The 15,003-nt window shown below is 35.6% G+C and overlaps 1 protein-coding gene and 1 long non-coding RNA gene across 2 annotated transcripts; both read right to left on the bottom strand.

The window, feature by feature from the left end:
* Positions 1-271: 271 nt before the first annotated feature.
* LOC103426945 (beta-D-glucosyl crocetin beta-1,6-glucosyltransferase-like) lies at positions 272-14,070 on the bottom strand. The gene is made up of 2 exons (XM_029094199.2): positions 13,071-14,070; positions 272-629 (listed from the first exon to the last, which is right to left on the bottom strand). Exons 1-2 carry the CDS (start codon positions 14,068-14,070, stop codon positions 370-372), a joined length of 1,260 nt encoding a protein of 419 aa, XP_028950032.1. The 3' UTR covers positions 272-369.
* Positions 9,436-10,220, bottom strand: LOC139190569 (uncharacterized). The gene is made up of 2 exons (XR_011574875.1): positions 9,957-10,220; positions 9,436-9,826 (listed from the first exon to the last, which is right to left on the bottom strand). It is a non-coding gene; the product is annotated as an uncharacterized lncRNA (long non-coding RNA).
* Positions 14,071-15,003: the final 933 nt, after the last annotated feature.

The following is a 15,003-nucleotide window of genomic DNA, read 5'->3' as shown; positions in this document are numbered from 1 at the left end:
TACCAAATGTTTTAGAACTCGTTTGGATGTACTTTTAAAATTATTGAAATCGCTTTTGGTGAAAATATTTTTATAATCATTCTTTAGTAAAGATGAAAGTAAAATCCTCAAAAATCACTTAAATTTTAGGACTTAAAAGGATTGCATTTAGCAGCAGTGTTATTAGTTATTACAATACAAGGATTTATTATTATTGAGTGTATCCGATACACCATCCGGATATTACTGCTAGCTAATTTTGCATGCTTAAATTGATTCTTTCCCCGTACGAATTCAAAGTTGCACCAACTCATCCACCAGCCCCTCTATCTCTCGATCATCTCTTTTTTCGATGTCGTCTCTCAGTTCCATTGCCTTTCTTCTCACAACCTACCCAGTATTGTTTTCCATCACATCTTTGATCACCTTTGCTACCTCTTCTCGTTGCAAACCTCCTCCTCTTCCTGTTTTCTTGACCTCCACACCAACACCCAACTCCTCTACTAGTCTGGCGTTATATGGCTGGTCAAGATCCATAGGCATGGCTATAATTGGAACACCAAACTTCATGCTCTCCAGCACAGAGCTCCATCCACAATGGCTCAGAAATCCACCGACGCTAGAATTCTGCAATATCTTTGTCTGTGGTGTGTTAGATGAAACACAAACCAAGAACACAAGTAATATGAATTACTGTGATCAAAACACAAACAGATGTTCATTAAACTAGTGTACGGAGAAGATCATATCTGCAGATGAACTCGAAGAAGCAGCCATGTCCAAGTTTCGCTGTAAGGTTGCAGTGCACCTTCTCATCTCCTCAGTAATTGGTTTTACTCTTAACTAATAATAGGTCTTAGTCCGGAATCGAGCATATCAACTGTGGAAGTAGAGGCCACTATATATATACACAACATAATTCTTGCCAAATCCCATAAGGATTCCCCTATTAGAATCCTTATAGGAAACTAATCCCTTAAATAGTAGTCCAGTGTAATATGGATTACAAAATCCATTCCCAATAAGACTTCCCATTCAATCTCAAGACCAATAACTAAGTTCATAGATTCATACTTATACTCATATTCTTATATTCTCCCACTTGAGCAAGTATGAACCAAGTAAACTAGTTCTATCAAGATTTACCATAGAATAATCACCAAGCCTTTTGAGTAACATCATAAACAATCTATTTGTACATATCAAAACATAGAATCAAAAGCTTACACTCACAACCAACATGTAACTGATGCCCTCAGATTACTTATGTTCAATATGCACTTATAACATTATGATCCAACTGACATCAGTGGACCTAAATATCCACTCCCACTATTCGTCAACTTAATTCGAAACAATTAAGTCTAACAGATAGTAAAACTATCAACTAGTAATTCATTCCAATATAATGAATTACCAATATATGAATTCAACCAACTGCTCAAGTCAAAGCACAAAGATTCTCAAAGCATCAAACTGAATCTAAAACATATATATATATATATATATATATATATATATATATATATATATCATACCAATCAATTACAAAAATTGAATCTCTTGTTTGTACCATACTTAGGGCATCCGTATTTAGATCTCGTATAAATACTCGGGGGACTCAAATGTAATTATGTAATAAATGAAGGGGCAAATATGTAATAAGTGAGGAGCCCTTATTCTATAAAAGGACTCCTCACTCTTCTCATTAAGGGAGAAGGCTTAGGCCATAGGAAGAGAGAAAATAGGCTAGAGAGCACACTGCCTCTAGCCTTCTTGTATATTCACCATTCAAAGTGAAACAATATCAACATCAGTATAGACGTAGCCTAAACATTGGGGTGAACCACGATACATCTTGTGTTCTTTACTTTCTTGCAGATTCACGGTCAGATTTACGTTGTTCCAAGACCCTCCGGTTTTGTGCATCAACATTTGGCGCCGTCTGTGGGAAACGATATGAAAAGTTGTGTCGGTTCTCTTTCATTTTTTTTACCTCCACCGTGAATCTGCACAACCGAATAACCCAGAACCTCCCTCTTTGGACTTTTCCAGAAAACCTTCGCAGACTCTGTGCAGCTTAAAAACCCTCTAAAAACCCATTTTTCTTTCTCTCGAATCTTCCGCCCCATTTTTCTCCTAAAAAAAAACTGCCCAATTTAAAGACAGAGACAAAGAGCCCAAAACCTACTTTCGGGTTTTTTCCAGAAAACCTTCCTCAAACTCTCTTTCCTCTCAGTTCATCGCAAGCAACATTCCCATGGCTCTCCGAGCTCTCATGGCCAGGAAAGCCCTCCGATCAGGGTTCTAGAGCGAGCCCAGAACCCTTGCCCATTCTTGCGGCCTGCAGACCTTCTTGCTGCCCAACCTTCCCTACGACTATGGCGCTCTGGAGCTTGCAATCAGCGGCGAGATCATGGAGCTCCACCACAAAAAGCACTACGTCCTCCACCACAACTACAACTATTATTTGCACCACCCCGTGATGAAGAATCTCTTGCTCCGTCGGTGACTTTTCTTCTGCATACCCGACACGTGGTTGCTCCCGATCGAGGACGGGTTTCTATGGATGGTCGTAATGTTGCAGTCGCTGAGATCGGGGCAGAACGTGGGCTGTAAGATCTTCTGGGCGCTGCTTCTTGTTTACATTGCAGTCTTCATAGCTGTTTCATGTTCTTCATCAGAAGCAGCTGCCCCAACAAGATGTTGACACTTCAGATGTCCTAGAGAGGATTAAAGATTCACTTCTTCCATTCAGTGGAGCCTTCAATGAGAAAACGTCTAACAGCCCATATTAGTTTCACTCCAGCAGCACTACTTTGAACACGAGGAAGCTTGACGAGGTTCCGGAGGCTAGGCCAGTCAATCGTGGACGTCGGTTCGTGGTCAAGGACAAAGCCCTTGTTGACGAGATAGCTAAAAGGGAAGGACTAAATCTATGGCAAGAAATGTTTCTAACTCTAGCTTCATTATCCTACAAGGGTCCTATTCAAGCTGAGTTAGTCTCCATGACGCTAAGGTGGCTTCCTGAAGATATTACTGTTCACAATGAAGATTTGGAATGAGATCAGAGAAGGCTATTGCTGCGGGGGCTGACCCAATCTTTACATGAGATTTTGCCTTTATTATACACTTTACTAGAGAGGCACTTCGGAGCTACGTTGAGTGAAGCAGGTAAACAACAATTCGACCTTGTAAAGCAGCATGGGTGGGCAGAGAATGAGCGGGGAGATCAAGAAAAGCAAATGGGTGGTGTCAGAAAGGTTTTCACTTTGGCTCAAGTCTTGAAGCACTCATGAATCAGATAAGAACTGGTGCAAAGTTCCTACTACACCGCACCAAGGTTCCCCACTCCACTTTCTGTTGGATCAGAAAATGCCACCAACTTTTGAAAATAAAAAAAACTTTCATCATGCATGTTCCTACTTTTCTGAAAAAGCCACGGGAACATAGCATGCCAAAAAAAAAAAAAGGCAAAATGTCGGCAAGCCCAAAATAATAGGCTAGAATGTTATGTGGATGGTGAAGGCCCATATGCCCTTATCATCAACTAGGTGATCAAAAATACGTCTAGTACTCCAAAATTATTCGACAGCCTGCCGTTATTTTCACCGACCAGGTGATCAAAAGTACGTCTAGTACTCCAAAAATTATTCGGCAGCCTGCCGCTATTATCACCAACCAGGTGATCAAAAGTACGTCCAGTATTCCAAAATTATTCGGCAGCGTGCCGCTATTATCACCCACTAGGTGATCAAAAGTACGTCCAGTACTCCAAAATTATACATGAGCATCACTCATGTCAATCATACATAAACATTCATGAGCATCACTCATGTCAATCATACATAAACATTCATGACCATCATTCATGTCAACATTCATGAGCATCACTCATGTCAACATTCATGAGCATCACTCATGTCAATCAACATAAACATTCATGAGCATCACTCATGTCTATTAGCTTCAAAAACTTCATTTACAGAGCTCCAGCTTCAAAGCTTCACTTTCAAAGCCTCAACTGTAAAACTTCACTTGCAAAGCCTCACCTACAATGCTTCAGTGCAGGGTATACAAAGACCGCCTCCGAACAACCGTCACTTCGGCCCATACATGGATTGAATTTGAAGTCTCTAACCAACAGACTCTATTGACTGAAGACTTGGGGGACTACACTATGTACCATATATTGGGCTTCCGCAACTGGGCCTCATGAAAAATACTTGGGGGACTTAGCCCATTATTTATGTATTGAGGAGCAAGCCCTTATTCTATAAAAGGGACTCCTTCACCTTCAACGCCACAAGCTGAGCCAACCAAGGCAACATAAGCCATAAGCCGAGCAACCTCGCAACATGTGATACTTCTAGTTGAGCATCATTTCACATTGAGCATCGCCTCATATCGAGTATTCAGTTCAAGACGACATCTAGTTACTTCGGCTCACACATGGACTGAATTTCAAGTCTCCAGCGAAAAGACTCTCTTGGCTGAAGACTTGGGGGACTACTATTTGTATCATACTTAGGGCATCCGTATTTAGATCTCGTATAAATATTCGGGGGACTCAAATGTAATTATGTAATAAATGAAAGGACAAATATGTAATAAGTGAGGAGCCCTTATTCTATAAAAGGACTCCTCACTCTCCTCATTAACGGAGAAGGCTTAGGCCATAGGAAGAGAGAAAATAAGCTAGAGAGCACACTGCCTTTAGCCTTCTTGTATATTCACCATTCAAAGTGAAACAATATCAATATCAGTGTGGACGTAGCCCAAACATTAGGGTGAACCACAATACATCTTGTGTTCTTTACTTTCTTGCAGATTCACGGTCGGATTTACGTTGTTCCAAGACCCTCCGGTTTTGTGCATCAACATCTCTGAATGCAATAAACCTAGTAATAGAGATTTTTACTACTTATGTGAACGGGCTTAAATCTCCTATTTTACTTGCAAGAATCACAAGGTTATTGTAGTATAAACGGATTTCGGAAGGTCATCTCCACAGGGATTATTAAATAATTCGAACTAATCAGATTCCATTTAATTATTGTAAAGTAGAAATTGAAGTGATTGATTTTATAACCTAATTAAAATAAAAACGAATTTAATGAATTAAAATAAACAATCTGCAATATTAGGACTAGAGAGAAGAAAACAGTTATGAGAAAATCAAATTAAGAAAGCACTAGGGTTCCACCATCACCTAGCAATCCTATGAATTTTTACCCATTACTTATAATCTACACATACCACTTTGAAGGTTAGATTTTCCTAATTCATATTCTACTTGGAACCTCCAACATAGAACGTATATCTAACATGCAACCTGTCCGGACGTTCGGATCAAATCTAAACATGAAAGACTCATTATGCTTTATGAAAATCCCTTGAAAAACCATGCAATCCTTAAGACGTGATATTCATCCTAAGAGAAATTACAATTATTAATCACAAGAAGCCAGTGTCAATTTTAGGGAACCTTCCGACCAAAATTGCATCAAATTACTTTTCTAAAAATTCTAATGGTGATCAGGCATTAAAACAATTAGATAGTTTTTATCCCGGTGATTAACAATTCAAAGTACGCATGCAATCAATCATAAGAAATTAAATAAAAATCACATATTCATGCTAAGACTCAAGGCTTCGCCCTAGCAAAAGAAATTATTTTCGCATATTCATAATTGAAATCATAGAAATATCTCTTAAGAAAAGGATTGAAAACACCTTTAAGTAGAAAATCTTCAAAACCCTAGCCCTTCTCTCTGTCTCCAATATTGCATAAAATAAAGCGTCCATTTGATCCTGTTTTGCTCCAGAGGAAGTCGGAAGTCCTATATTGAAAATACAATTCAAAGTATCAAAATTCTTCTAATATATTAACCAAAATATACTAAGATTAGGGTAAAATATATAATATAAAATCTACTCATCACCTAGCTAACAATTATACTAATTGATAATTAAACTAGCTAAACATAAACTTAACTTTAAAGAAGAACATTACTGCCACACCAGCTCTTCAAACTTCATAGTAGCAGCACTTCTCAAACTTTATTTTGCAACTGTCCTTAATGCAGCAATTGGTCTTTGTAAAATAGAATAACAAACTACTCCCACTGATCAAAAGACTCTTCACAGAAATTAACTACCTCTTTGCCATTAGCTCTTAAATAATCCTTAAACGGTTCACAATCCTTTTTTAGATGACCTCGAGTTTTGCAGAAAAAAACACTTAAGCTTGGTAGCTTTTTTAATTTTTGGTTTAAGATTGTTAGACCTTTTAGAAATATCAAATATTTTAGTAGAAGTACCAGTCTGATCAAAAGGTTTGGAGTACTTGAAATTCTTACCTGAATTATTTCCAGCATTGTTGAATTTCTTCCCCTTTCCTCCTTACACAAAATTCACAGTCTCAACATCCTTGCCTCTTTCTTGCTTTTGCTGAGTCTCCTCTTGAACACATTATGCGATGAGCTCATCTATATCCCAACTCTTGTCTTGTGTATTATAAGACATATTCAGCTGAGAGTATTTGATTGGAAGAGCCTGGAGAATCATGAAAACCAACTCTTTTTCTCCAATATTGACATCCATTGAGTTCAACTTCTCAGCAGCATCGGTCATCTTCAGTATGTGATCTCGAATTGAACCAGTATTATCAATCTTATAGGTTGTCAGTAAGGCCATGTATTGACTGATTTCAGCTTTCTGAGACTCTTTGAATTTCTTCACAATTGCACTCAAATATTCAGCAGCTAATTCATGTCTTTTGATGCCTCCACGAACTGTATCAGTCATGCCACTTTCTAGGATGGAGAGTGCCACCTTGTTGGCTCTCATCCGCCTTTCATGGTTTGCTTTCTCTGTTCTAGTACTTTGGTATGTGATTATTGGTTTTGGAGCATCAATGGCAATGTCATACTCATTTATAGTTAACAGCAATCCAATATCACCTCTTCATTTCTTGTAATTACTTCCTCTAGTGAGGATTGGGATGTTAGCTAAGTTCAATGTCTTCAATGATACTGTAGATACTGCAAATGAAATCACAAACATGAACCAATTAGGTTCCTGATTTCCTTTTGCAGATTGCACATCATAACTTACATCAACAATTCATACATATAGACTTAACAACTAATAACTAATAAGCATATATAGAAAAACTGACTTATTTAGAACTCCTGCAAATTCAGCGGAGAAATATGCAACAGTAGACAACCAAGAGATGTCTCATGCATAATGATGTAATATCAAAATAAAACGATCATCAAAATCAAAAGATCATGACTTTGCAAGATATTGGAAAATTATAGCCTTATATGTGATTGGTCATCCATTGCTTAAGAATTCCTAATTGGTAGTTTTAATTAGTTTGGATTTTTCTTTGATTTCGATATCGGTATTTCAAAACTCAAACAGAAAACCTCGATTCAAACTATGCATCAAAATAGGTATGCCAATACTGATAAATCAACATAAATCATCAAAACATACCTCCTGCAGATGAGTTTCAATTTGAAATAGCGCAGCGGAAATAATCATCCAAATTGAAAATAGTAGTTTAGAGATTTATGGATCATGTTTGTGATTTCTGTAATCGAAAAACCCCAAATTGGGGAGAGAACCCAGACCAATGATTTTGCAGGAAGTCCAGCGGAAAAGAAAAAGTTTTGGAAAAGTTTTAACGGTAATATTTTAATAACACATTTTATCGTTATTCATAAAAACCACGTACCGGAACCCCTAGTTTGATTCCTCTAGGTTGAAACATAAGGCAAATTTATTTAAGCTGCAGAACCTATTGATTATAATAACAGAATTCATAAACTTGTGATTAAGGCTCTGATACCACATGTTAGATGAAACACAAACCAAGAACAAGTAATATGAATTACTGTGATCAAAACACAAACTGATGTTCATTAAACTAATATGCGGAGAAGATCATACCTGCAGATGAACTCGAAGAAGCAGCCATGTCCAAGTTTTGCTGTAAGGTTGCAGTGCACCTTCTCCTCTTTCTAGTAATTGATTTTGCTCTTAACTAATAATAGGTCTTAGTCCGGAATCAAGCATATCAACTGTGAGAGTAGAGGCCACTATATATATACACAACATAATCCTTGCCAAATCCCATAAGAATTCCCCTATTAGAATCCTTATAGGAAACTAATCCCTTAAATAGTAGTCCAATGTAACACTACTACAAAAGGGGATATCATTGGCGTTGTAAAACCGACAAGAAACACCAATTACTGTCGGATTTTTGGTAAAAATCTGACATTAAATCGTGCAATGTTGGATAGAGGAACCGACACCAATACTATCGTCACCATAAGGGTAATGACGTCGCTTAGCCCCCTTAATTTGCCACTAAGAAGCAAAGTAATATAAAATAAAAAATGAACAACAGCGTCGCTTAAAAGCGACATCTGCTTTTACGTCGCTTATAAGCAACATGAAAATCTGATATGATGGCGGTCAAAACCGACATTAAGTAACAAATAAACTATAAAAATAGGAGTAATTAGGTTTTCATCCTTATTTTTACTACTCTATTGATTAAAACCTTATTACTTTTCAATTTTTGATCAAGGTCCTTTGTATTAATAATATCATTAATTATTTCAATAATAAAATATTTTTTATTTATAAATATATTCATTTAATATTAAAAATGTTACAATTAGTATATTTATATTTATGGCTAAATTTTTTATCATATATTTTTATTTTTAGTTTGTACCCATTTTTAATTTGCAACCCTTTTTTAATTTGTACCAATTTTCCTTTCAATTTTAATTTGTACCCATATATTAATTTCTTTTTGTGCCCATATTTTTTAAAGTTTTATTTGTATTGTACCCATATTTTTTTATTTATTTGTACCCATTTTTATTTTTGCTAAATGTACCCATTTTGAAGAATGTACCCATGTTTTGATACAATAATTTTTTGGTTATTTTTTATGAAAGTACCCATGTTTACACACACACACACACAATAGTATATTTATATTTTAATATTTTTAATCCCACAAATTATGTTTTTTATTTAAAATCTCATTAATATAAAAAACTATAAATTTTAATTTTTAATTTAAAAAATATAGTAACGTACATAGAAATAAATTATCAATTAATTTTAGGGACTTGGATCAAAAATTGAAAACCAACAAAGTTTTAGTCAAAGATTGTTCATAACTAGGGACCGCATCCAAAGTCTTCCATAAAAATATCACACTTACTGTCGGTCCAAACCGACATCACATAAGTTAAATAAATAAAATAGTCGAGATACTGTCGGTTGTAACCTACATTACCTACATCTCCATACAAATATACAATCCATACAAATTCTTGCTGCAATCTTGCAAAAGTTTTTGACGCCATAACTGAACAAGGATAATATTCATCGACAACAATTTTTTGGCATAGCCAATTGATGCTACGTAACTTCAGATCTCTAAAATAGCACCATTCAAAACGTTTGGTTCTATGCCTTTTCCTTCTAGGTATAACTCATGGAATCTATATTTAAACAGACCACAAAAGAGATAAAAATACCCTAACTTCAGTGACGTACAACTGATGTGTCACTCTTTCTCCTCTAACTAAATGCACTGCAAACATCTAACCTTCAAAGTCAATTCGAAATGAGCTGGGTTAATTTGGCATCAAAATCCTTCTCCAGTTCCACTTCTTCCTCCTAATGCCTCTGCTTCATTGCAGCTTTATCGTCATCATGAGCTTTCATCAGCATGTCCCGCTCTACCACAAATTCTTCCATCTCTTTTTCTTGAGACTTGATGAAGTTCTCAATTTCCTCCGACCTACGGCCATAAGGAGTATGGAAGAAATATAAATCAAACAAAACCAGAAGCACCACATGGGTAAAAGTATTGATCCTCTACTGGGGGCCCAACTTTCTCTGGTCTACGCATATTCTTTATCACAAATTACCTGTATTTTTGTTCCTCGGTATCTGAAGGGTTGAGATATGAGTGCTTCACCTTGTCACGTTCCTCCTGCTGCAGCCTCTCAAAATTATCTTCCTTTGCATCCCTTGATTCATGAATTATCTTGATCTGGTCTTTGAGGAATTGTTCTTGCAGATACTCTTACAAATTTCATGCCATAACTGAACAAGGATAATATTCATCGACCACAATTTTCTGGCTTTGTAACTTCATATCTCTAAAATAGGAAAGAATGAGGTAATGGGAAATAGGGAAATGAAAACACGGAAGTAATGAGAAAGAAGGGGTTTAAATATGGTTAAAAAGTTAGCGTCGATTAAGACCGACAGTTGCTGCAAGTGGCGTCGAAATAGGAAAATATTACATTGGATAAAACCGATGTTAGCCTGACAGTGTTAAAATAAGAAACCTTTGTGTCAGTTGAAACTGACATGTGCCTGACAGACTTAAGAGTCATTGCAGGTGGCCTCGAAATAGGGAAAGTTTGCGTCGGTTTGAACCGACGTGAGCCTAACAAACTTCACAGTCATTGAAGGTGGCAACAAAATAGGGAAATTTTGCGTCGGTTAAAACCAACGTATGTCTGAGAGACATGTCAGTGAATCAGTGATTGGATGTGGTGTCAAAATAAGAAAACTTTGAACGTGCCAAAAAAGTGGGAAAATTCCCGCCTAAAATATTTCAATTTATACCCCTAAAAACTGTAATAATTATATATATAAACTGTAATAATTATATATATATATAATTAAATTTTAAAAATTGGTGACAATTGGATTGGCTTAAATATACATATCATTCAATTTCTTAAGTGTTATACGTACAAAGTAAATAAATTTAAATCTACTTAATAAATATAATGAATACAATGAATGAATTTGATCTTCAATTTAAAATATTTACACTAGTGGATACCACCAAATCTTATGTTATACTTAATGAAAATATAAATAAACTCTAAGTGTTAGCGAATCCCATTTTGATGGGATACGTATCCTACGAAACTAATTTCAATGATCTAACCGTCAAACTTGTTTATATATGCTTTGAGATCGCTTACACCAAAAAAAAAACAAACATTTAGAGATCAAGTAACGGGACAAAACTTTTCGACGGTTATAAACAAAAAATCACGATTTAACGGTTATTTTAACTCCGATTTTGATTATTTTTTATAGCTACACTCATTGATCCTATATGAATACAATGAATGAATTCGATCTTCAATTAAAATATTTACATTAGTGGATACCACAAAATCTTATGTTAAACTTAATGAAAGTATAAATAAACTCTAAGTATTAGTGAATCTATCGTTTTGATGGGATACGCATCATACGAAACTAATTTCAACGATCCAACCATCATACTTGTTTGTATATGCTTTGAGATAGCATAAGCCAAAAATTGAGAAAAACAAACATTCAGAGATCAAGTAATGGGACAAAACTTTTCGACGGTTATAAACAAAAAATTACGATTTAACGGTTATTTTAACTCTGATTTTGATGATTTTTTTACAGCTACACCCCTTGACCCTATATGAATACAATGAATGAATTCGATCTTCAATTTAAAATATTTACACTAGTGGATACCACAAAATCTTATGTTATACTTAATGAAAATATAAATAAACTCTAAGTGTTAGTGAATCTATTGTTTTGATGGGATACACATTTTACGAAACTAATTTCAACGATTCAACCGTCAAACTTGTTTATATATGCTTTGAGATTGCATACGCCAAAAATCACAAAATACAAACATTCAGAGATCAAGTAATGTGACAAAACTTTTCGACGGTTATCAACAAAAAATCACGATTTAACGGTGATTTTAACTCCGATTTTGATGATTTTTTATAGCTACACTCCTTGACCCTATATAAATACAATGAATGAACTCGATCCTTAATTTAAAATATTTACACTAGTGGATACCACAAAATCTTATGTTATACTTAATGAAAGTATAAATAAACTCTTAAGTGTTAGTGAATCTATTGTTTTGATGGGATACGCATTCTATTAAACTAGTTTCAATAATCCAACCATAAAACATGTTTGTATATATTTCGAGATCACATATGCCAAAAATTGCAAAAAACAAACATTCAGAGATCAAGTAATGAGACAAAACTTTTCGACGATTATAAATGAAAAATCACGATTTAACGATTATTTTAACTCCGATTTTGATGATTTTTTACAGCTACACTCCTTGATCCTATATGAATACAATGAACTAATTTGATTGTCAATTTGATCCTATATGTATGAATGTTTGTTTATTAGGCTCTTATTTTCGAGTGTAGATGTAGTACTTAAACGACAAATGTGTTTTAATTTTTTGAAGTAATATTTATGTGGCAATGTGTATGTGCAAATTGAAGAAATTTTTTTTTTCTTAACGGGTCATAACGGGTCGGGTCACTTTACCTAATGGGTGAGACACGATACAATCCATTAAGATAACAGGTGTTACACGAAAACGACAGACACGACCTGTTTGCCAGGCCTAGTTGTGTGCCACCTCATAAACTCATCCTTACGAAAGATGCAAGAAAGAAAGAAGAAAACACAGGGGAGAGTATATAAAGACCATCAATCTGTCACTTACAACTGACCCTGGGTTTCAAAATATTTAAAAAAAACTAAAATCTATGTCGCTCAGAACCGACACAAGCTTTAAAATATTTAAAAACAATAGTTAGTGTCGGATATAAGCGACACCAATACTTTATGTCGCTTAAAAGCCACACTATTTTTTTTTAAGCGACACCATTATATAAAAATTATTAAAATGTATGTCGGTTGTAAGCGACATTAAATGTTTACGTCGGTTAAAAGTGATATAGACAGTTTATGACACTTACAAGGGATAGTAAATTCGACGTCATGTTCAGTAGTTGTCGCAAATCTCTTATCCGCCACTATATTATATTAAAGCGACATCACCCAGTGACACAATAAGTCCATTTTGTAGTAGTGTAATATGGATTACAAAATTCATTCCCAATAAGACTTCCCATTCAATCTCAAGACCAATAACTAAGTTCATAGATTCATACTTATGCTCATATTCTTACATGGTGCCCAACCCTCCACTATCATTCCCCTCTCTCCCACCCTCTCTACAAAACCTTTTGGCAATACCTCTTTAGCCCTAGTAACTTTCTCTTCCTTAGGAAACCTAACAACCCAAATGAAACTCACTTTGCTAAGATCTAAACCATGAGCTATCTCTTCTATTTCCTCCTTGGATAAAAAGTACTCACTCCCAAAGGAAATATACACAACCGAAGATGTTTCCCGTTGGTTCAGCCATTTGATGACGTGATCTGTTTCTTCATCTTTGTCTTCTTGATCCTTAGTAGGGTCGTGGAGTAGTGGACCAAGACGCACAACCTTGCTGTCCATTAACTCATAGAGGTAATCAACATATTTTCCTTCAATCTCCCTGAATGTCTTTAACAAAATGAGGTCACAAGAGTGACCAATGGTAATAAGGAATTGCAGTGGAGGGACTCCGTCATCCTTTCTATTGTCATTTGATGAAGCTGGCGGCATCATACTATTGAACTTACTAATCTCGTAATCACGAAGATAGATTGCGGGAAACGGAAACCGGACACTAGGGCCCTTGAAAAGACGATGGAAAAGAAATGATACCGAAACAGCGCTGAAGATGAAAAATTGGATGGTGGGAATATTTTGATCCAAACCAAGAGACAGTGCCCATGGGACAACAAAATCATATATGAGAAAATCAGGGTTTAGGGTTTTTAGGATGTTGGAAAAGTAAGGGCTTGCCATTTGCAAAGCCTTTTTTAGGGTGGGCATGAGGTGGGGTGGGAGGCCATTGGTGGTGTGGTAGTGAGGTGCCAGTTCTGGAAATACATCGTGTGGAAGATGTAGTTCAACAAATTCAATGCAATGACTGTATCTTTCAGGAAGTTTTGGCTTGACGGAGTTGAGAATTACAGGCGTCGAACAAAAAAAGATATGAAAATTTCTATCGCTGAGCTTCTTGGCTAGCTCGAAGAAGGGAGAGATGTGGCCGTGAGCTAACCATGGAAGCATAACAACACTCATGATAATATTTCCATGCCTAGAATCCATTTGGAAGTCTGTATCTTGAAGTTGTTAATTGGTGGTATATATAGTACTATTCACATAGTGATGGATTAAATGCCAAAATATAAAGAGGACTCATAATAATAAAAGGCAGAAGATCTCATCTACCTCTAAACAGAGAAAATTGATTGGATAAAATAATTGTGTATCTTCTCACCACTTGACAGGTTATTGCACGAGAAAGACACGAAATGTAATTGAGCATCTCTAAGAGAAATGTTAATTCCAAATTGTCAAACTATATTTGAAGGTTACGTGACAATTTACACTATGTATGCCTCTTGGAGATGATAGGAAGACTATTTTTTCAGACCATATTTCATAAACCATGATGTGGCAATTTATGGTTGGACTTCTGATTTAAGAAAGAAATTCAACCATCAACCGTCACATTATGTTGTCTAATTATGGACTAAAATGATGATCTCTATAGCATCATCCAAAACTTAAATGGTCATGCATTTAAAGAAGAAATCCAACCATCAACCGCCACATCATTTGGTCCATCAAAATATGGTTAAAATGATGATCTCTCTAGCATTGCCCAAAACTTAAATGGTCATGCATTTCATATTTTTTTAGTAAAGGAGAAACCCGACCGGATTCTCCTTCCCTTTAGGAATTGATCTTGTATTTATGTTTCCTGATTTTGTGTTTATATCTCCTGATTTTGTGTTTATATTTTCTGATTTTGTATTTATGATTCTTGTATAAAATGAATATTTCATGTAATCCGAGTATTTTCTGATTTTGTTTATATTGTACTTTACACGTATCAATGAAATCATCTAGTCTAAACTGTCTACATGGTATCACTTATTTTGGTCTCTCTTGGAGTTTTTTTTCCCATTGCCGACTCTCCCCCTAGACACTATTTCTTGTCCTCCCCCT

This window comes from Malus domestica, chromosome 02, assembly GCF_042453785.1.
Source record: "Malus domestica chromosome 02, GDT2T_hap1".
In the NCBI taxonomy this organism is placed as follows: domain Eukaryota; kingdom Viridiplantae; phylum Streptophyta; class Magnoliopsida; order Rosales; family Rosaceae; genus Malus; species Malus domestica.
This window is presented reverse-complemented; position numbering and strand designations above follow the sequence as displayed.

Bases quoted from the DNA above. Each gene is read 5' to 3' on its own strand.
- LOC103426945 (XM_029094199.2), bottom strand. From the start codon at position 14,070: ATGAGTGTTGTTATGCTTCCATGGTTAGCTCACGGCCACATCTCTCCC. The intron at 630-13,070 runs CACCATGTAAGA...TTTCATCTAACA, and splicing joins AATGATAGTGGAGGGTTGGG to CACCACAGACAAAGATATTG.